Source organism: Astatotilapia calliptera, chromosome 3, assembly GCF_964374335.1.
Source record: "Astatotilapia calliptera chromosome 3, fAstCal68.1, whole genome shotgun sequence".
Taxonomy (NCBI): Eukaryota; Metazoa; Chordata; class Actinopteri; order Cichliformes; family Cichlidae; genus Astatotilapia; species Astatotilapia calliptera.
In genome coordinates, this window is record NC_137424.1 from 56938022 (window position 1) to 56961239 (window position 23218).

Consider the following 23218-nt stretch of genomic DNA (forward strand, 5'->3'; position numbering starts at 1 on the left):
TCAAAGCTTGTGCAAAAAGTAGCGGCTTATAGCCCGACAATTACGGTAATATTAATAAATTTTCCAGTTTACCTACATTAACATTTCTAAGTGTGCCAAAGAGACACATAAACATGAGCTCATATTAGTTCCTATTACAGAGGATCATATTTTTTTGTTTCAAGGTCAACACACACACATAATTATTATTATTATTTTTTACTCCTGTTTTACTGCTGTCTTCAAACATTACTCATAAAACCAAACCTAATAATAACTGTGTGTTTTTTCGAAGTTGCTGAAAACTGAACAGAAGCTGAAGTGAAAACAAACAGAGGAACAAACTCACTGATGTAACCTGACCTCAGGCAGCCGGGCGTGACGGCTGTGTTTGCATATGAAACTACACTTGGTTCTTTGTCCTGTAAGGGCTGATGAAAAAGGTAGAGTGACAGAAGGACACACGGCAGATGTACGTATTTTATCTTTTATTTTTCTTTACTGTAATTCTGTGTCTTCTGTCCTGCTACAAATGAATTATTAGCCAGTCAGCTATCTGGTGAACGTGGTTAAATATTTCAGTCAGTGCACATCATCATGTGAAGCTAAGACCAAACAGCTGATTATATGGGATAATGTTGTCCTCTGAAAGGGGCTCCTGACCACAAAACCTTTGAGAACCTTTTTACTGGACTGAGGAGGCTGAAGGTTTCCCACTGCAGGCAGAACAGACTCTGTTGGAAGGACTAAAGGTGAGACATGAACCATGAATTTGGTGTTTTGTGTTTTCAGACATGAGTTATTTAAGCAGATGATGGTTTTATGTGCTTTGACAAAACCATTAATCCTCTGGGTGATGAGCTCTCTGTGTAGTTTATCATGTTTTTGATTCAGGTGGCTGGATCATTTCTGACTTTGTCAGGACGCAGAGCCCTACAGTTCTTAACATAATTATTATTCAATTAAAATGTTTTACACCATTTAGTAACTGCATAATTTATGTTTAGTTGTTCAAACCCTTTACTTGATGGATGAAATTCAGTAGCCAGGGGCAGGAAATTCAGCAAAACATCAGAACAAGGCAGTGTTTAACCAGTTTAACCAGTTTAACCAGTCTAACAGTGTAGGCGTGTCATCAGTACAGTGAGCACCTGTATTCAAAACAATAACAGATACGAGAAAAACAAGGAAGTGAGCTACAGAATACTTTACTTAAATACAGACTCAAACTCCTGAAGCATAAAGTGATGAAAGTAAGACAAGACCTTAATAGAGAAAGAACAGAATCAGATCTTCTCCTAGTGCAGACAGCAAACAGCTGCAGACAGACAGTGTTCAGGACGATGATGAAAAAGTGAATCTTTGATCTGATTTATATCATGTAAGTTTTTTTTTTTATTGTTTGTTTTCTATTTAATCTCCTCTTTAAAAAGTTTAATCATCACAATGATTGTTTGTTGACTCTTTGATTGCCAGACAACAAAGCTCACTTTATTTCAGATTTTTTTGAAAAACAATGAAACCTTAATTATAATATAATATAATATAATATAATATAATATAATATAATATAATATAATATAATATAATATAAAATAATATAATATAATATAATATAATATAATATAATATAATATAATATAAAACTATTATTATACTTAAACAAGTCACCACCTTCTCCCTATCAAATATCTCAATAAACAGAAAAAAATAAAATCTGTGTTTTATTCTCACTTTTCTCTTCCATCAGGTGACTGCAGGTTTTTACCAACATGGAAAGGTATCACACACAAAACCTCACATTATCGTCACTGCTAAAAGAACAAATACAGAAATGATTTCATACATGCATGCACTCTCTACAACAAACCTGCTCTCTGTTTTGTTCATTCAATTTAACCCTGCAAAGTTTTTCCAGCGTATGTTCCACCTGGAGATTAAAAAAGTGTATATATATATAACCCTGCCTTATTCTTTTCCTCACTCCTCAGACCAGACTCTCCTGAGCCTGAGACCAGACCCAGATCTCCAGAGAAAGACCGTCCTGACTTTAAAAGCAGGAAACTGACACCTGATGAGACGTAAGAGTTAACAAATTGTTAAACATATCTTAACTCCATGAGTAAACAGGTTTGGTTTAGTCATTTATTTATTTAATTTTTTAACTTTGTTCACAAAAAGAAGAAAAGACAGTTGGATAAACAAACAGACTAAAGAGAACATTGTGAAGAGCATCAAAGTTTTTAGCCTTATTGTAATATTATCACTGTGACTAGCTCCAAGTTTATCCAGTACTTTTTGTGTCTGAAGGCGAAAAATGTGATTTCTCTGCCTGATGGTCTTTTTCTCTGTTCACCAGGATCACTGAGACACCAGATGCCCCTGAACCTGAACCTGGACCAAGCTGTGTGTCTTTGAAGAGTGATCGGTCAAAGATTTTCAGCTTTAACTTTAAAGGAACAAAGTCTGCTGCTGCTGAGGAGTAAGATGTTTCACATTTACCTTACAGCTCTGTGGTACACCTGGCCTCAGTCCTGAGATTAAAGAGCTCCATAAGTGAGGCTGCTAACTTAAAAGAAAAATAAATCTATCATAACAGCCCTGCATTCCCTGCACTGGGCATCACACTGATTATAATTTATGTGGTAATCAGCAGGAATGTGTCAGCAGTTAGTTTGACTCTTTTATTTGGTAAATGAGAGTTTCAGTATGATGTGGTTGCCAGTTTTGCGTAGGAAGGTGAAATAATCTGCAGCTGTATGTGTGGTGCTGGATGCCACGGTATGAGCTGCTGGATTTCTCTAAATATTAAATGATTCTCATAATTCATAGTGACACACCATCCCATCACCATGGCAATCATCAACAAAACCGATAAAGGAAATTAGCAAATCTTTTATTTTTAACCTTATTATTTACATTACATTTTCACCAGTGGTTCTTTTTTATATGACCTGCATGAAATAACAAGACAAAATGGATTATAATGTAGTAAGATAGTAAGTGCTATACAAATACAGACCATTTATAAAAATACAGACCATTTATACAAATACAGACCATTTATACAAATACAGACCATTTATACAAATACAGACCATTTATACAAATACAGACCATAAGATGATCATTTTTAGTTCAGCATCAGGACACTGAACACCACAGATGTAGCCGAGTGTAGGCTGATTCAAAGTGTCATATGATTTTGTTTATGTATATTATAAGTTTTTGTACTCAGAAAAAAACTTCAGCTGCTGCTGTAAGATGCTGTTCCTTGTATTTTAAAGGCACAAAGGTCAAATTTAAAATGAAACACTTCAACACAACAACATGAATCTGACTTTTTTAATGTGATGATGTAATGTGCAGGAAATATCCATAATATGGTCATTACAAGAAGACTGGTACAGAACCTTCACTGACCTGTTAGCTTTCGACTAGTGGAGTTAAATAAATAAGTCTATAAATTGACATAATAGGTTTGTTACAGCACAGTTGTGCTTGTTTTAATCAGGATGATTTTCTAACAGTAGAAGAACAAATCTGTGGCTTGTATTTATGTGCAAAATGGTTCAAATGTCTTCATGATGTCTACACAGAGCTGATCAGGAGAGTCTGCAGCATCAAACTGATCTGGACTCAGTATTTAAGGTTTGTACATGTACACCAACCTCTGTTTGTAGTTATTTTCATGTTGCACAGTCCAATATTCATCATAAAATAAAAATTCCAGAAATAATTCAACAGTGAATTAATTTTGTACTTTATTTTTATTTATAAAACACTTTTCAAAACAAAGTTTCAGCATAACTTTATAACACGACCTGAAAATAAGGTGCAAGTACCCTGTACTTACGTGGAATTTGCAGGAAACTACAGGGAACATAAGATGTAAGATGGGAAAATGTACCATGAAATAACCGAGTACTTAAAATTACCTAATTTAATTTATGTTATTATTTTGTTGTTTCCTGTACAAAACCTGCAATCTAACTATAATAATTATTTTAATTGAGTATTTTAATTATATATTTTTTTCATTGTTTTCTGTAAAATGAACATAAGTACAGGGTATTTTTGCTAAATTGAAAACAAACACAAAACAAATCTGTGAAAATTTATTTTTACAATGAAGATCTGATTTTTGTGAATTCAGATTTTGTCATTTATTTTCCAGATGCTGGAGGAAAACATTATCACGTTTGTGAAGAACGAACTAAAGAAGATGCAGAATGATCTGAATCCAGATTATTCAGAGTGTCAGAGGGATGAAGAGGAGGTGTTGGACAGTGAGGAAGAGAAGCAGAGAAGGAGCAGCAGAGAGGCATTTCTGAAACTTGCAGTTAACTTCCTGAGAATAATGAAACAGGAGGAGCTGGCTGACTGTCTGCAGAGCAGTGAGAGGATTTCTCTTCATAAATTCAGTCTTTACAGGAATGAAATTGTCACATTTTCTATAATCATAACACTCATGTTTCTGGTTCTTCCCTGTAGAAAATCCTGATCCACTTTGTGAGAATACTTTTAAATGTAACCTGAAGAAGAAGTTCCAGTGTGTCTCTGAGGGGATTGCTAAACCAGGAAACCAAACCACTCTAAATGAGATCTACACAGAGCTCTACATCACAGAGGGAGGGACCGGAGAGGTCAACACTGAACATGAGGTCAGACAGATTGAAATGTTCTCCTGGAAACCAAACAGACCAGAAACAACAATCAGGTGTGAAGACATCTTTAAAGCTTCGACTGAAAGAGACAAACCAATCAGAACAGTTCTGACCAAAGGAGTGGCTGGCATCGGGAAAACATTCCTGACACAAAAGTTCACTTTGGACTGGACTGAAGACAAGACCAACCAGGACATCCAGTTCATGTTTCCATTCCCATTCAGAGAGCTGAATTCACTGAAGGATAGAAAGTTCAGCTTAGTGGGACTTATTCATCACTTCTTCACTGAAATCAAAGAAGCAGGAATCTGTAACTTTAAAAAGTTCAAAGTTGTGTTCATCTTTGATGGTCTGGATGAGTGTCGACTTCCTCTGAACTTCCACATCACTGAGATCCTCACTGATGTTACAGAGTCCACATCAGTGGATGTGCTGCTGACAAACCTCATCAGGGGACAGTTGCTTCCTTCTGCCCACATCTGGATAACCACACGACCTGCAGCATCCAATCAGATCCCTGCTGACTATATAGACGTGGTTACAGAGGTCAGAGGGTTCACTGACCCAAAGAAGGAAGAGTACTTCAGGAAGAGACTCAGAGACAAGGAAGAGGCCAACACCATAATCTCTCATATCAAGACATCACGAAGCCTCCACATCATGTGTCACATCCCAATCTTCTGCTGGATCACTGCTACAGTTCTAGAGAGATTGTTAAAAACCAAACAGGATGGAGGAAAGCTGCCCAAGACACTGACTGAGATGTACATTCACTTCCTGGTGGTTCAGACCAAACTGAAGAACATCAAGTATGATGGAGGAGCTGAGACAGATCCTGCCTGGAGTCCAGAGAGAAGGAAGATGATTGAAGCACTGGGGAAACTGGCGTTTCAGGAGCTGCAGAAAGGAAACCTGATCTTCTATGAATCAGACCTGACAGAGTGTGACATTAATGTCAGAGAAGCCTCAGTGTACTCAGGAGTGTTCACACAGATTTTTAAAGAAGAGAGAGGGCTGTACCAAGAGAAGGTTTACTGTTTTGTCCATCTGAGCATTCAGGAGTTTTTAGCTGCTCTTCATGTCAATCTGACATTCACCAACTCTGGTATCAACCTGCTGAAAGAAGAAGAAACAGCCTCAGTGCAGACTGATGAGTCTTCAGTAAGACATTTCTACCAGAGTGCTGTGGACAAGGCCTTAAAAAGTCCAAATGGACATCTGGACATGTTTCTTCGCTTCCTCCTTGGTCTTTCCATACCATCCAATCAGGATCTCCTACAAGGCCTGCTCACACAAACAGGAATCAGCTCACAGATAAATCAGGAAGCAGTCAAGTACATTAAAGAAAGAATGAATGGCGCTCTCTCTCCTGATAAAAGCATGAATCTACTCCACTGTCTGAATGAATTGAATGATGACTCTATAGTGAAGGAGGTCCAGCATCAACTGAGTTCAGGACACCTGTCCAAAGTTAATCTCTCTCCTGCTCAGTGGTCAGCTCTGGTCTTCATCTTACTGTCATCAGAAGCATGTCTGGATGTGTTTGACTTGAGGAAATATTCAGCTTCTGAAGAGGCTCTTCTGCAGCTGCTGCCAGTGGTCAAAGCCTGCAACAAAGCCCTGTAAGTATCCATTTTAATCCTGGCAAGACATTGCTTTAAAGTATTTATTTCAAAAGTTTGGAAAGTTCACTGCTATTCATGTCTTTCCAGGTTGGGTGGCTGTAACCTCACAGAGAGAAGCTGTGAAGCTCTTTCCTCAATTCTAAGTTCTCAGTCCTCCAGACTGAGAGAGCTGGACATGAGTAACAACAACCTACAGGATTCAGGAGTGAAGCTGCTTTGTGTTGGACTTGGGAGTCCACAGTGTGTGCTGGAAACTCTCAGGTTAGCTGATTCTTTGTTTCAGGAGATTTGGGTATTTCACAACTGTCATTATTTTATAGATTTAATTTCTGTTGTGGTGTAAGTTCTGAGAGAGAACAATAGAGTAGAAGTGAAACACACACTTCATAAATCAGAAAAATATGACTTTATCTATGATTGTCCATCATAGCAAAAAAGACAGAAAGTCAATGTGTTTTGTTCTTTTTTAAAACTGAGTGAAGAAAAGCCAGTTTGTTTGTTTTTTAACTACTTTAACTGAAATCAGAATCTGTTAATTTGACTGCATGCACATCATCAAATTCAGAGCAGTTCATTACAATGATGTGACATGTTGTATGTGTTTGAAGGCTGTCAGGCTGTCAGATCACAGGAACAGGCTTCACCTCTCTGGCCACAGCTCTGCGCTCCAATCCCTCCTATTTGAAAGAGCTGGACTTGAGCTATAATCATCCAGGAAACTCAGGAATGAAGCTTTTGTCTGCTCTAAAGGAGGATCCACATGTGAAACTGGTCATACTCCGGTAGGAAAACAGGAAATAAAGCTAAAATATATTTTTTTCTCCAGCATATTGTAAGGTAACCACTGATCTGATTGCCAGTAATACAGTCTGTATGTCCAGTTAAGTGGGCAGCTGTGTGGGTGAATGACTCAATGACCAATCACAGTTAAAACACGAGGAAGGATACACAGCTTGAAGGAGAATGTAACAAATACATAAGGATTGGACCCTCGATACTGACGTTTCAAGACTGTGTCAATCAAAACACCAACATCACATGACCATGGCTAAGTGAGGTTTTGATGTGTTTAACCCCAGATCTGACAGGTGCCTTTGTGATGGTTCTGGGTCTGTGATCCAGTTTATAGTTTCATTTTGCTGCTTCCTGCTGCGTTCCCTATGTCCTCACTTCATGCTCCACACAGTCACAGCCTTACCTCCCTGTTTTTAGTCAGCTGAGGCACCAGGATTCCTATTTCCATGAACAAGTCATCTGTGCAGGAACACGTTATTTTTAATTGTGATTGGGAAGAATAATATATGCTCTCAGTTCAATTAAGTACTCAGATTCAAAGTGTAATTAAATAAATATTGACTTAATTGGAATGTTTGCTGTCATAGCCTCCTGAGAATCGAGAAAAAAATCATCTTCTCATTGAACTTTTTATTGTTTTCTGCATGCAGGACTCAGTAGGTCTATTGAGGCTGGAAATAACCGAAGCTACAAAACAAAAACAATAACAGGAACAACTTGACTTGAAAAACGGATTCAGACTCAAAAAGTCTAAAGCCTTTGTCATTATCAGAATGAACACAGCAGTCTTTTCTCAAAATATTTTGTTCTATATATTTATTTGTTTTGTTTTGCACTGAATAACTAAGCAACGGAAACATCCTCACACGTGTTAACAGAAAGAGAAAATAGTATTTGAAGCACAGTGTTCATTGTAGTGACAGAAACACAGGGAGGCAGAAAATAAAGCAGACTGAAGGTTGTATTTAGGTATTTAGATAATTTAAGAACCTGGTACGGACCGGATGATTTATTTTTTTAATTGTGCTTTGATACATAAAACCTTAGAACCGTATTATCTGTTTAACTTTATTAAGAGATAAAATAAAACACAAGGTTATTTCTCTAGAAAAGATGAATCAGAGAACATAAAGGCCATGTCTGCATACTAAAAGATAATGTGCTCATTTCAGTGTGGAGCCTCAAGGAGTCCAGTGGATGAGACCAGGTCTAAGGAAATGTAAGTATTTTTGATTTATGAGCTGCATTCACACAATCTTGTACTGTTCTACATTTTTTCTCACGGTTCCTTTTAGATTTCTGTGATCTGACGCTGGATCCAAACACAGCACACAGAAACCTCAAACTGTCTGATGACAACAAGGAGGTGACACATGTGGAAGAAGATCAGCTGTATCCTGATCATGATCATAGGTTTGATCAGTGGCCTCAGCTGCTGTGTACCAACAGTCTGACTGGTCGCTGTTACTGGGAGGTCGAGTGGAGAGGAGAGGTTCATGTTGCTGTAGTTTATGGAGGAATCAGACGGAAAGGAGATGGTGATGAAAGCAGGTTTGGAAGGAATTATCAGTCCTGGAGTCTCAACTGCAGTGATGATAAGGGTTACTATGCAAGTCACAAATTTGATTTAAGAGCCATCCCTCTTCTCCCCTCAGCTCTCTCTCACAAAGTAGCAGTGTATGTGGACTGTTCTGCAGGAACTGTGTCCTTCTACAGTGTCTCCTCTGATAAACTGATCCACCTGCACACCTTCAACACCACCTTCACTGAACCTGTATATGCTGGGTTTAGGGTGAAGCCTGACTCTAGTATCCACCTCTGTGCTGACTCAGAATAATGAACTTACTGTGCAGAGAAATATTCTCACATTGGTGTTTCATACTTTTTCTTACTTAGTATATCAGGTAACTGTCTCGTACATATATTCGTTTGTTTTTCAGTCCAGAGATGTTGGATCAGACTGATTCTCCTGAAAATTTTTTTTTATCATCTTAGGTGCCTTTTTTTAAAGAGCAGATATCAGTTGTTACTTATATACTACAGTTTAAATACCCACAGGACTTTTAGTGCTGAGGAAAGAGGAACTGTATTTTTAAATCTGTTGCATTACTATCATCTATTACTAAATTTGTTGCATTATACACATTTTAATCATGCTTAGACTGATGGATGAAATCTTTGGAACATATAATTTAGACATTTTAGACGTTGTTGGTTAGACTTTGTGATGATGAGCGCTGCAGGCTCTAAATATTTTGTGTTTAGGTGTCTTTAATTTTTTACATTGCATAACTATACGTTTGTGTCTCTCTCTTATTATGCAAATTAAGTAACATTACAGTACAATTAGTTCATGGAGAAAAGCAATATCACCACTATGTGACCAGTTTTCACAACAACTGATCTGGATGGTTCTGGATCCATTTATTAGTCTGTGTTGATCCAAATGTAGCTTCTAGTACTGCTGATACAAGAAGAGCAACTTATGGCTAACTGGACGCTGTGGAGACGTCTCTCTTCAGTTCATAATCAATAAAAACAGTCTGACCTCCAGTCTGTGTTTCTTGACTGAACAGAAACAGTTTTACAATCTGAGATCTGGTTTTTATTCCGTGTTAAAACAGACTCATGAAATGTAACAGAAACGGAAAAGTGAAGACAAAAGAATCAAGATGAAAACAGTCGGATTTTTTCTTCTTGACTTCTTACATATTCTGTCAGTGTATGTTTACTTCTCCCGTGTATATATGTGTGTAGTATACACACCAAGTGTTATTAAAGTTAGGTTAATTAACAAACTTGATTTGTTTAATTTACAAACTTGTATAGAGTAAGTTGCGATTCTGTTAAAGTGATTTAATCCTATAGTTTCAGTAGAGCTTGTTTTGGTTGAGTAGATTTATCAGATGTACTTAAAATTTCTTGTTCAAGTTAAATGTATCATACGTTTTATATTTCACTAACCCAGTTGTGTGGAACCAGTTGACATAACTGGGTGGAGTAAATACAACATTTTATTTCTTAGAGTGTATTTAAAAGTGACTGTTTGGATTCATTTAACCAAAATAATTAAAATCTGTAAATAAATGAAAAAATGCATCTTTGAAAATGAGAGTAGGATAAAAAAAATAATCTGAAAAGGTGAGGATTGAAGAAAGAGGAAAGTACACAGGAGTATTTTAATCTGTTTGATTGGGTCCAGTGAGCTCACAGCGCCTCCAGCAGGTGGATTCCAGTACTGTTTGTTTTTTAAGCTGTAAACAGTTTCCTTCTCTGCTGTCAGTGTCTGTTTGGAGCCGAGTTACTAAAGAGGTCTTTTATTTGAGCCAGTTTAAATGGTTTAAATTTGAAATATCTGTTTGTCTCCTCCAGCAATTTCCTAATGTTGTAAACCTGCTCAACATTTGGCAATAAAACCCTTCTGATTCTGACTAACGGGACCTAAAACACAACTCAGCTGAAAAGAAAACACAAAAGAGCACCACCTGGTGGCCAGAGGTGGAAACACAAATGAAAGCAAAGCACACACACAGCTCCTTCAAGTTTGGTGAAGTGTGCAGCTCTCTGAACACATGAGGCAGAGTTCATGTCACAGCCACTGCTGCAGCAGCAACAAAGTGAGCCACAAAAGAGAAGAGCTGTTTCTCAACATCAAATACTCCAAGTTTGTTCTTCCTTAGTTGCTAATTCAAACTTGGCAAATTAACTTAAGCGCCCAGACTTCTGAGCATGGGAGGACACAGACACACACACATTTCGACTGTGATTAATATATAAAACGGAAATTATTAGAGGCCACATAAATAAAAATATATATTACTGATTTATTTTATTATTTTTTTGAAGTGGAAATGTGGAATTAACAGTTGTTTGTAGACAAACCTCTTATGGCTTATATACAGTCTACTAAATGACTTGTGTAGATGAGTTAGCGAAATTCTACTTCAGAATTGGTATTTATTAACTTTATTTCTCTTTTAGCACATAAACAGTGGTGAGAGTTATAAGGCCATGTGGTGGTGCAGAAAGCTGCATCTGGTCAGAAGGGAACAAACACACAAACTTGTTGGCTGGATTTGTATAAAATGAAATGTCTGGCAATGGACAGAAGCAAGGATATTGATGTTTACACCCGTGTGCAATGAAGAGGATGCATGTTGTATCACAAGACACGATAAGACAGCTGATTGTTTTGTTTCACTGAGGCATTTTGTGAGGGTATAGCTGCTGTGGCATTTGTCTGGCTTGAAACAACAGCTGTAATCTCCACATTTCGACTTTTCTCAAAACACTATTTTGAGGTAAAACTCCTTCCTTTCATTAATGTGACCTTAGTACTCTACTGTACCACTAATTACCCAAATTGTTTTGGAGGATTTCTCCAAAACATGTAGTGATCGAAGATATTGATAGTCTGATATAATAAGTGGTTTTGTTTGAAGTTGTGCAGAACTTGTCTGTGTCACCATTTCACAGAATATGATCAGGACGTGAAAATAGCCAAATTGTCCAGCAGGTGCCACTGTGGAGATGGTTTCAGATTGTTTGGAATCATTAATACAAGCACAAAGACTTCAAATGTTTCACGAAGTCTCGCTTTGCTCATCACTAGTATGGTGACAACTTCACAGGAGGTCCGTATCTCAGCACTGTCATAGTTAAAGGTGACCTTCATAAACCGAGAAACTGACATTCATGTTTGCCACAGGAAATCCACATTTACTCCTAACTAAGGGTTTAAATGCACAAAGGGCAAAAATAAGAGAAAAATAAGATACGAAACAGACACTGAGGCAGAGACTAAGATGCATAAACTTGACAGGGACAAAAGGAAAACAAACATGAAAATGAAACTGACTAAACATTTGAGACACAGGGTTCATAAGAACAACAGGCACATTTTTACTCAAAGTCCCCAGATACATTCATTAGACACTATTATGTCTAACATTTTGTCAGATTGAAGAAACCTTGTTGTATTTCCCATCAATTTCAGTGCAAAGTGTTTCACATGTAAAACCCAACATGGGAAATAGACTATGTGCACGTTAGCATACGCTACTTCCGGTGTGGAAACTCCTGTGGGGAGCTTTGTTTCCGGTGTCCAATTCACGCCTTGTTTATGGCCCAAAACAAGTTAAGCAAATGAATGAATCAAGCGGCGATTTACATTTCTATAGATGTCTTGGGCATTTACCCAATATGTCTGTAAATGATGTTCATCGACTTGTCGATATTTTTTCCCCCGCGCCTCAGAGCAAAAGAGAAAATGGATTCAAATGTTATATTTCTCAGCTGTCCCTCGTTTATCGCAGGTGTTATGTTCTAAAAATAACCAGCGATAGGTGAAATCAAGTAGCCAATTTTAATTTTTGACGGTGCGAAACGTTTCGTCGACATACAATACTGCACCTCAGAGTCACACTGCTAGTGATCGATGCAGCGATTCTGTACTGTACAGGAGAGACGTCACGGAGGAGATCGTCTGCAGCGATCAGGATGCAGGAAACAATGTGATTTAAAAAAAAAGAAATTTTTGTGTGGCTTTTTTTCACGGTTTGTTAACATGCTGTGTAGGTGTGTACTTGACTAGCTGATATCAACAAAACAGGGGAAACATCTGGTTTGACTATTCTTCACCTGTAGTTTGAATGCTGAATATTTGCCTGTTTAAATCATAATAATTGTCACTATACAGAGATGTGCTTCTGAATGTGGACGATGTGTCTTCTGCATGCAGTGATGCAGTTCTGCTTGTGTTGAGTGATGTAAACAACTGATCGATCTAAACTCTTTAAACGTCAAAGTTGATCTTTAGATTTTTTATGACACAACAGTGGTGAGTGTTCCCACCTTCTGCTCTTTGTAACTTAACGCGATCTTTCCGTTTTTGAGTTTTGGACATGATTTTGGAGTATATCTACACAGTAGCGATTGACCGCAAAGTAAAGCAACCGGAAATGTACAACCCCACATCCGGTCTCAAACCAGGAAGTTAGCATTTTCTCGTGTACAGGGTCTATTCTGCAATTCTCCAGTTGAGGTGCTTGATCAGATTACTGGAATGCAAAACAAACAGCAAACAACACAAACAAACAACAAATCTCCAGAAGCAAAGTTAGATAATTATCTGCTATCAGATATTTATCATAAGTAAGCGCATAGATGTATAAATCATACAGTAGACAACAATGAATGAAATAAAACCAAATGTTTACAACATTTTTCAGTTACAGTTGGGAAATAGCAATCGATTTGTGAAATCACAAATCTCAAAATTCATTTTTACTTTTTAGATTTTGGTCTTTAATAATGAAGAGTGGGTTTTGTCCTGTTGCTTTTGGACTCTTTGTGTTTGATGGTTGGATCCCAGTTCTCATGTGTTACAGATAACTGAAAAAAAAAAAAAGACAATAACCTCCTGCAGCATCACAGTTTAATGCAAATTGAACTTTAAAAAAACAGAAGCACAAAGTTTATTCAAGAGAAACAAACAAACCCAAAAAAATGTAACATTATAAATATCATAGGAAGTTAAACAGGTTTGCTTCAGAGCAGCATACATGTACTACAGTGTCTGGAAACAGAACTAAAGGGGCTTTCACACTTTTAGATATGACATCCTGAAATTATGATGCTGTGGAATAACCTCAAAGGACCAAAAAATATGTTGTATGCATTTATATCTACATAATTATAGAAAATATTTCTGTCTGGTATTAAAATTGTTCACTTTGTCTTCACTTCCCACTGCTGGTAAAGACGACTGTTAAGATGTATCTGTCCCACTGCGCAAGTGTCCAGTGAAGGGGGGCATGGCTACGCGCAGGTGGGAAGGGGGAGTAGAAGTTTTGGAGGGTCAGTTTTTTTTGTGTGGTTGAACGAAAGAAGGCGACCATTAAAGTTGGCGTTAACATACCAGTTGTGTGATTATTGGACTAACACTACAAGGATATTATTGAAGAAACCGTAATAACAGGTAACATCACCTCTTTTCACTACATTTCACTGAGAAAGTCACACTGACAGCATGAATCAACAACGCTCACTGAAACCTGCAACAACAGACAAGTGATGAAAACAAGTGACACAAACTCACCTCCATGTTTGTGTCATTTTCTCTGGTGTTCAGTCCAAAGTTCCTCCTTGTCTTACTAATGTAGCAGAGCATGAGGAAAACAGCCATCAGCAAAACACCATCCACGGACGCACGCACAACCAGAAGCCAGGAGGAGTCAGGACAATGTGTAGAGACTCCTGCAGTGACACTTTCACTCTGTGTTGTTGCTGTCTGCAGTGTGGAAGCAGGTGGGTTTGAATCTGTGAACAACAAACAGAAAAAATATCAATACTAAATCAATAGCGATACAGACACATGCAGTAAAACTAATATTATCATACAGGTAAATACAAACATGTATGAAGCACTAAATGCAGCATTAACATGAAGCTTATGAGTAAGTTCAATAGGGAAGATCTGTAATCACTCAGCTGCCTGCTTTCCTGTTCTTTACATCATTATTACTTTTTCAGATAAACCACAAAGTCACGTTCAGTGTCAGTCTCATCAGATCAGCTGATGGATAAGCTGATACTCTTTTACACATTAGACTGGGAAATTCATATAAAGCGCAATACATATGTTTTCACCTGCATGAGTAGAAACACTCAGCTTTAGTGAAAGATGATGATGATGATGATGATGATGTTTTGCCCTCAATTTTAGCTCCACCATCACAACTTTAAAAAATGATTCAAAGTGGCGCTCACACTTCTTAAACACACATAACCTTAGATTTCAAATAGTTAAAAAACTTTTAGTAATACAAAAAATGATGTTTTGTATATGATATGTGCTCTGATTAAAAATTATTAGTGCACATTATGATTGAGAAACTTACTATATTTAAATATCTGTATGTTTTTTAAAGCTTCATAAGAAATATGGTTTATATTTGTGAATCAACAGAGGAATAAATTTATCAGCACAACAAGAAATTAATACTCTGAGATCGGACATCCAGACTTCAACAATTTGTCCTTTATTTGATGTTAGAAAATGTTGATGTTAGAAAAAAACTGAAGTTATGGTGTTCGACAGCCATATTCCTCGAGACCAGCTTGTTGCCCTGCTGAGGCCCCTAGCTAACTCTCTCTCTGATTCTATGCGTAACCTGGGTGTCTATTTGGATAGCTCCTTTAAGCTCGATAAGCAAGTATCATCTGTAGTTAGATTTCTAAAGCTAAGCATTATGTACCACACAGGGACCTGGAAAAACTTATCCATGCTTTTGTGACCTCCAGGTTAGATTATTGTAATTCTCTCTACTGTGGTCTCCAAGCCTTCTCTCTTCGAAGGCGGCAACTCGTTCAGAATGCTGCGGCTCGCCTTCTTACTGGCACTAGAAAATTTGACCCTGGGGGCCTCTGGATGTCTGGAGTTTTGATCTCCTCCATACCCGCTTCACACCCTGGAGGACGGGGCTGTGGCCCCCCCACACTCCCTAGCAGATCATTACATGGAGAAACCTTTGGAATGCAAGCATGCTGATCCACACAGGTATGCACACATGGGTATTCACAGACGCGGACTAAAGCTTTCTTGGCTGCTGCCTCAAAGCACACTGTGCGCTGTCTATCTTGCGTGCTGCACAATATCGTTTATTATTTAGTAAATATTGATATCTATGACTAGCTAGTTTATTGTGATGGTGCTTTGTTTTCTCTATTATTATGTTGCTCTTTGTTGTTTGCTGTCTCCTCTGTTTGTTTTTTTTGTTTGTTTTTTTTTTTTTTTCTCCATACAGGTGACCCAGGAGTTCTTTTTTTTTTTCTCTCTCTTCCCCCCCCTTCTCACCGTCTCTTCTCCCCTTTGGTTTTCTTTCTTTCTCTCCCCCTCTTTCTCTCATTCATTCCCCCTGTCCTATTTATTAAAAAAAAAAAAAGACAAAGGATGAACTGAAGCTCTGCCATCACGTAATGTCGCATACTGCTGTTTCTGATGTCATTTAGAAAAAAAGAAAAAAAAAAAAAGAAAATTTGACCCTATTACTCCGGCTCTTGTTGATCTACACTGGTTACCAATCAAATATCGCATTGAGTTTAAAATCTTGCTACTCACTTTTAAAATCCTGAATAACATTGCGCCCAGCTACCTCACTGACCTCCTTAATTTGTACACTCCTTGTCGTGCATTAAGATCATCAGGTCAATTACTCCTGGCCCAACCTAAGTTTAGACTGAAGACCAGAGGCGATCGTGCCTTTGCTTCAGCTGCACCCAACCTTTGGAATAGCCTCCCTGCTTCTATTCGAGCCTTGGACTCTATCCAGTCCTTTAAATCAAGATTAAAAGCATATCTATTTGACTTGGCTTTCCCGACCAGTTAATACCCTTTTAAATCTTTTAATTATTAAACTTTTAAATCTTTTATTAGATTTTATTAAATGTATTGTTTTTATTAATTTTACTGCTGTTTTTGTCTTCATAGCATATTTTGTATTTATCTAACTCTCCTGGTCTGTTAGTGCCTCTATCCTATCTGTGCTTGTGCCTGATTTGTACCCTGTTTTTGACTTATGTTGACTCTCCATATTACTGTGAAGCACTTTGGTGTGCCTTCAGGTCTTTAAATGTGCTATATAAATAAAATTGTATTGTATTGTATTGTATTGTATTGTTAGAAAGGTATAATGATGTCTCAACCAATCAGCTGATCTCTGGCAGTAACAACAATCTCACCTCAAAGTCACCAAAAGTTAAAAGTTATTTTTACTATTTTGAAAAGAAACTTACCATCAATGACAAGAACATATTCATTCACACATGAATCTGGAGACAGAGGGTTCCCATAACCACAGATGTACTTTCCTGTGTCTGACTTGGACGACTGTGTGATGGTTGCATACAGTCCGTACACAGATCCTGGTCTGTATTCAATGCTGTATCTGCCACTCTCAGATTTGTTATTAGTTGTGTCAATGAGGATCTCCCCTTCATTCTTACACTCATTCTTACAAAAGAACTTCCTGTGTCCATATGTGTTGTTGGAACATACCAATGTCATCTTTTCTCCCTCAGTTTGTGTGCGATAAAAACCAACGTTTTTATCCAGATCTGTGAAATAGAAGAACATTAATTAGTCTGAACTGAACCAGTTTGTGGGGGAGGTGTGGTCCCTGGCTCAGCTGCAGGGGAGGAGTGGGGCAGTGGGCTCAAGGGGGCAGTGCCAAGGAGGCTGGAGGGACAGGTGGTGGTCATTTAACCATTGAGGTTTCTCCCTATATATATAGTGAAGGCGGAGACCTGAGAGAGAGAGTTTGTGTGCTTATGACTTATGTGCCGAAACGTACAGCCACGTGTGTGGCACTTCAATAAACACCCCACAAGCATACAACATACAACATACTAGTGTGTTGGGTCATTTTTTACACTGTTGTATTATGATTATATTTCATGGATCAAATGAGCACAGTTATCATTTCATAATAAATCAGAAAAATCTGAAAAACACATTCTTACCTGATCCTCTGAGAATCAAAACTTCTTGTTGCATATTTAATGAAGTCATGCAAAATGTAACATACATACTATGAACTTAAAGGGCAGCGTTATAGACCCTTGAAGTTCACCGGTGTGAGTGCAAATGTTTTTGTTTTTTTTCATTTGTCCTTTTTTTGAGGCATTTCTCAGGACTCACAGCTAGAAGATGAGCCTTTATATAAAAAAGGTGACTAACTTCTTTTTAGCATGATGACACTCTTGGAAGATCATCAACTTTTTTAGGTCAAACATTTCTTCTGTTACTCTCCATCATAGGAATTAAATTAGTAGATTTCATCTATTTAAATCATGATGTAAACCATGATACTGATGCTCAAAATCAGTTATAGAGAAAAGAAAATCTGAACAAAAGCAAGATTTTGCTTTAGACTTTGATAGTTGAAGGTGGTGTAAAACTCAGTTTTAGCAGAGCCTAAATTTGAATCAATAAATCATTGAATATTATTGTAGGCTTTACACTGAGGTGCTAAAATGTTATCTTAGTACAGTTGTCACATGCCATATAACATGGACACTTAAGTGAAATAACAGGTAAAACGTGCTTGTATTTATTGATTGAACAGGTTGATCTAAAAGTGGTCCACATTACTAAATTAGACCTGGGGGGTCTCCATATTTTCAATTCCACCCACCTTTAGTAAAAACTCACCATTTGAAACTCTGACCTCAAAGTCAAAGTATGAATCTGGAGCAGAAGATCTTCCCAAACCACACCTGTACATTCCTGCGTCAGACTTGATCATTTGTGAGAAGCTTAAAAACACAATTCCTCTTCTTGGAGATCCATCTTTATACTTCATGCTGTATCTGCCACTCTGAGCTGTGCTTCCATCTGTTTTAATGAGGATATCTTCTGCTCGCTCACATTTTTCCTCACAGAAGAATTTTGTGCTTCCAGACAAAGATAAGTTGCAGTTAAGCGTGCCATTAAATCCTTCAGCTGCAGACCAAATATTATGTTTTGCCTTGACGAGCCCAGCTGGACCTGTCAGATGAAAAATAATAATAATACATTTAAAACAAGATGGATAATCACAACATTATTTAGTGTATGTAGATAAATGTATTTCATAAAGTGTTTTATAAAGTTGAGTATATTTTGAATTAAAGAGCAACATTAAGATCATCAGTCCTCACCTGACAAGAAGCAGAAGAAGAGAAAATGGAGGATTTTCATTCTGATGCAGAAAAGTCGTTAAACTTCAGAAGAACAGCGTCTGACTCTTCACTCTGTCAGATCATCAGAAAACTGAAGTTACTGAATGAGTTGTTTCCTTTTTATCACTTCCTTCAACTTTTTTAGATGCATCCATCACACGATGATGTAGATCAGTACTGTGAAGTTTCCCTGATGCCGTAAGTGTGAATGAAAAGAGTTTCAGACCAAATTTGACTTTGAAAACCTGACGACAGCTGGTTCAACCTCTGAGAGGAACACATGAAGCACATTGATTTTTTTTCCAGGTTATAAAATGTTCCTGGCATTTTATTCTCATCTGAATATTGTGTTTGGCTTAAGGAATAAAAAGTATATTTATTTATTTATTTATGAATCACCATCATTTCTTGATGTTGCACTCTGAGATTATTTAACATTAAATACTCAAAATAAATCATAGAGTTGATATAAAGCTAAAAATATCTGATCAAATCATCCCATGCAGAAATCTTACAAACTGAATTTATAAGCAACAACAAAAACCTCTCACCAGCTTAACAGATGGATAAAACTAGAGTCCTCACTGCAGGGCCCGGGTCTGATTCTGCCTCCGACCATTTCCTGTGTCATTTCCCCTCACACTCTCATCACCCTCCTGTTTCCTTTCTGTGCTATCTAAAAAGCAAAAATAAACAACATCTCAAAGCTGACTGTTTTCTTAGGAATAAAGAGGCATATTAATTAATTTGTTTAGAAATCAATTTTTTTTTTTTTGCTGTCTCATTTTGACATTATTTTATATAAAATATTGAAAGTAAATGGCACAAAATTGAAAATGGATTTAAAGTCTTTCTTTGAACATGAACCCTTTTGTAATCTCTGAAGAGGAAAACACATATCCCTGTTATGTAGCAAGAACAGCAGGCTAAACAGAGATACCCAGAGATATTGTATTCGTCTACCTGATAGACAACAGTAAACCATTTAAAATATAAAATTAAAAATATTCGATCAAATCATTTCATGCAGGAATCTTACAAATTGAAAGCAACCGGTGATGATCTGCAGATCATCACCGGCTGGATACCGGTGGTATACCATGTGTATACCACCGGTTGTATACACACGTGGTATACACATGTGGTATATCCGGTAACTGTGGCAGGGAGGAGAAGTGAGCAGGAGCTGTGGAAGAAGAGCTGCAGAGAAAACTGGCATCCAAATGAAGGTGAGTATTGTCAGAGTTTGAGCATCGGGATCAGGTGGATGACTACAGGCAGAGAAACACACGGGCTTTTGTATTTATTATTTTTATTTTGTTTTTCAGTTTTATTTGTCATTTGTCATTTTTATTTTTATTTTTTGAACAGTGCACTGATTTTTGTTTGTGAATTTTTTTTCTTTAAGCAGATCTGCACGTCGGGAATTAAAAGCGCTACACGTCGTTGAGAAAATTGTTGCAAGTGAGCTTCTCCACATTAAAATGGGCTCTGGAGAAAGCCACTTATCTGGGACAATTAGAAAATGAGAGTCCCTGCCTAAAAAGGATTCAGCGAGGTAATCCGATCTAAAGTTCTTCTTTTTCTTTTTGAAATGACGTCATTTTGCTCAAAGTGGAAACTAAATGCGACGACAGGTTCCACTATCAGCAAAGAAAGAAAGAAAGAATGAATGAATGAATGAATGGAAATAAAAATAAACTGACTGACTGGTAAAAGCTGACAAGACTTGACCACGACTCAAAGTTAACCTCCACCTAGACAGGACAAAAGGGTGGATGAATTTATGTGTTTCCTTTTACAGGAGCAGAAAGATGACAGCAACATCTGAGGTTGCGTGATGATTTAACCTTTTAAATGCCATTTTCTGTGTCTGTGAATCTATCAGGGGTGTGTTATTCATGGGCTTGTGTTGCTCACAGAAGTTACTGTGAGAAAGTGTGTACACACCTGCGCAGCGCTAACATTTGCATTTTCTTTTCTACAGCATTACAGTTCTTCATGTGATTTCTAACAGAACAATTGGTGGATGTTTGTTTCTTTACTACAGGTGATGCTGTTACACTGTGTTTTTGGGAAAATGTGAAGGTTACTTTGATGATGTGAATAACATTCCTTCCACAGCTATGGATGGCTAACTTTATGGTGTTTTTATGGCACCTCTGGAATGTGGATGGCCGACGCCTGCCCACCACAAGATCCATGTCTGTTGCTAATGTTTGTTTTTCTAAGAGTGCATGTAGAGGATTCAGCAGAAGTGGACAAGTGACATGAGAAAAACAAATAAGGGATGCAGTGTTTATGGAATAGTTGAAGATGGGCTATTGAGCTCATAGTGATAAAATGGGTGGAGTGACATTGTTTAAGGAAAGTCGCAGATTAAATTGTGGAATAAATTGGGATGATTCATGATTTGGGATTTATTATGGTAATAATATTATGGTAATAATAGTGATTTAATGATTGGAGAAAACCTGCACATGATACTTGTCTGTTATGCTGAGTACTTTATCACTCTCATGATCTATAGTTGGTTGCAAATGTGAAGTTTGATTTAACAGATTTGTTTTCCAGGTTACAGGCTCCAGGTGGAGCTGGGAGTTAAACAAGCTTAACATGTGACTGCTGATTAATGTTTTACACAGGGTTACAGGTTGGAGTATGGCTGCTCCAAGTGGGAAACCCTGGAGATTGTTTTAGAGAGAATGTGCAATATTCTTGTACATGTCTCATTGGGGAGTTGACACATGGCGAAAGCCGTGTGGCGAGATGAGTGTCATTTTTTCAATTTGTAGATGTCGTGAGGTGCCATGACGAGAAGGAGTGGCTGAGAGGATCGTCCACAAGATGGGAACTGAGGCCAGGAGAGAGGCTTCAGGAGGATCAGAGATCATCTTCAGCACAGCAGACATCACACAGAGAGCTGTGCTACTGAGCTTCCAGGAGATCAAGAGGAGACTTCCCACAGCAAGATTTTAAATAAAATGAAAGATTCAATGTTGACGCTGAGGAAGACAACTAAGGTGTACGATGTGCTCTGCCTTAAATCTTCAGCAGCGTTGGAACATGAAAACTCGAGGGATGGAGAGAGCGTGCCAAGAGAGCGTGGAATTGTGATTCTGTGTGAGGAACAAATACTAGGAGACTGGGAAATAGTTGACACCACTTTTCCCAAGGATGAAGATCACCTAAAGTGTGTCACTTTGCCATGCAGATTTGATGCTCTGCAGAGAAGCCTTCTGTGAGGGAGAGATGTAAACAGACGAGCCTTTTATCTACATTTAAATCATGTCAACTTCTTTAGGCTGGTTGAGGGGGAATTGGAGAGAAACGGTAGTGTTAGGTGTGACTGTTGTTATTTTAACTGTGATCTTTTTTACAAGTGAATTGCCCAGAGAAAGACCTGAATCCATTCCAGCGACTCCACCATCACAGGCCACGGTGAAGCGAACCAAACGTAGTGAAACAGGTAAATCAGATGAGTGTTTTGATTATTATGGCGGTATAGAGTTGGACTACGTTAAAGGGTCCACAATCTCGTATACATTTGATCTTTGTGCTGTCATTAAATGCAAGGGCTTACTGAACAGTTGAGTCCAACGTCTTTAATGGCAGTACTAAATCGGATGGCGTTAGATATGTTGTTGGGATAAAAAAGGGGGCGTTTGCGCGATGTTTGGGGATATGTATTGTACTTTCATTTTGAATAACACAGTTCCTGACGGCTCTGTGACCCGAGTTCTGGAAGGCCTAAAGACGTTGTTAAGGTTCAAAATTGAGGAAGGAGAGTACAAACCACCATGGTCCAGAAGCTCTTGGTCAAACAATGATTTTAATGAATACACACGTGTGGGAAGAACAGGAATTGGTCTTCGACTTACTCAAAGCATACACAGATTTTTATAGCATCAGGGTTTGAATTACTGACGCCCCTTCATACGTCACAGACAGGATATATACATACGCCAAATCAAAACCACAATGACTTTTAACACGGTTTAAAAAGAACATCGTCTTCTATCTTCATAACAGGTGCATCCTGTCACTGCCGGATGCTCGCTTGTCATCTTGATACCTCAGCAGCAGTTCTGCGACAAACTGCTCTTTGCAACCCCAGCAAAACATAATTAAACTTTCCCCTCTAAATGATTCTCTCTAACTGAGTGTGTGTGTGTCTGTGTCTGTGTGCTAACCACAATTGCACCCTGTTTCACCTCGCCGACTAGCTCCTGACCTCTAACCAGACAGAGAGACAGAAACCACTCTCGTATATGTAATAATCGAACTGAAACTATGGATATGACTTTTACTAAATAAATGTTTTAATCAAGAACCTCTACTAAAAGCTTAATAAAAGAATATAAACGTATAACAGAATCTTTTGAATAACCTAGACTTTTCTTTCACTTCTGCAACCTCTCTGCAACTTCC

General features: G+C 37.9%; 2 protein-coding genes and 1 pseudogene across 3 annotated transcripts in view; 2 read left to right on the forward strand and 1 right to left on the reverse strand.

Annotated features, from left to right (window-relative positions):
• LOC145425493 (tripartite motif-containing protein 16-like) overlaps positions 1–23218 on the forward strand; it is a 55855-nt gene that overhangs the window by 12834 nt on the left and 19803 nt on the right. The window lies entirely within an intron of this gene.
• On the forward strand, positions 358–10497 carry LOC113017508 (NLR family CARD domain-containing protein 3-like; annotated as a pseudogene). Its single transcript, XR_013906188.1, has 11 exons — positions 358–451; positions 632–731; positions 1730–1759; positions 1971–2060; positions 2339–2461; positions 3579–3630; positions 4157–4376; positions 4474–6532; positions 6880–7053; positions 8239–8285; positions 8362–10497. The product of XR_013906188.1 is annotated as an NLR family CARD domain-containing protein 3-like (transcript).
• LOC113017517 (polymeric immunoglobulin receptor-like) overlaps positions 13012–23218 on the reverse strand; it is a 199039-nt gene continuing 188832 nt past the window's right edge. The window contains exons 1-4 of the mRNA XM_080298586.1: positions 18279–18422; positions 16862–17182; positions 14166–14386; positions 13012–13459 (exon numbers count right to left, since the gene is read on the reverse strand). Of these exons, the coding sequence (XP_080154712.1) occupies positions 13373–13459; positions 14166–14386; positions 16862–17182; positions 18279–18372 (723 nt within the window). The 5' untranslated portion in view covers positions 18373–18422 and the 3' untranslated portion in view covers positions 13012–13372. Of the gene's footprint in view, positions 13460–14165; positions 14387–16861; positions 17183–18278 lie in introns of the transcript that reaches the window.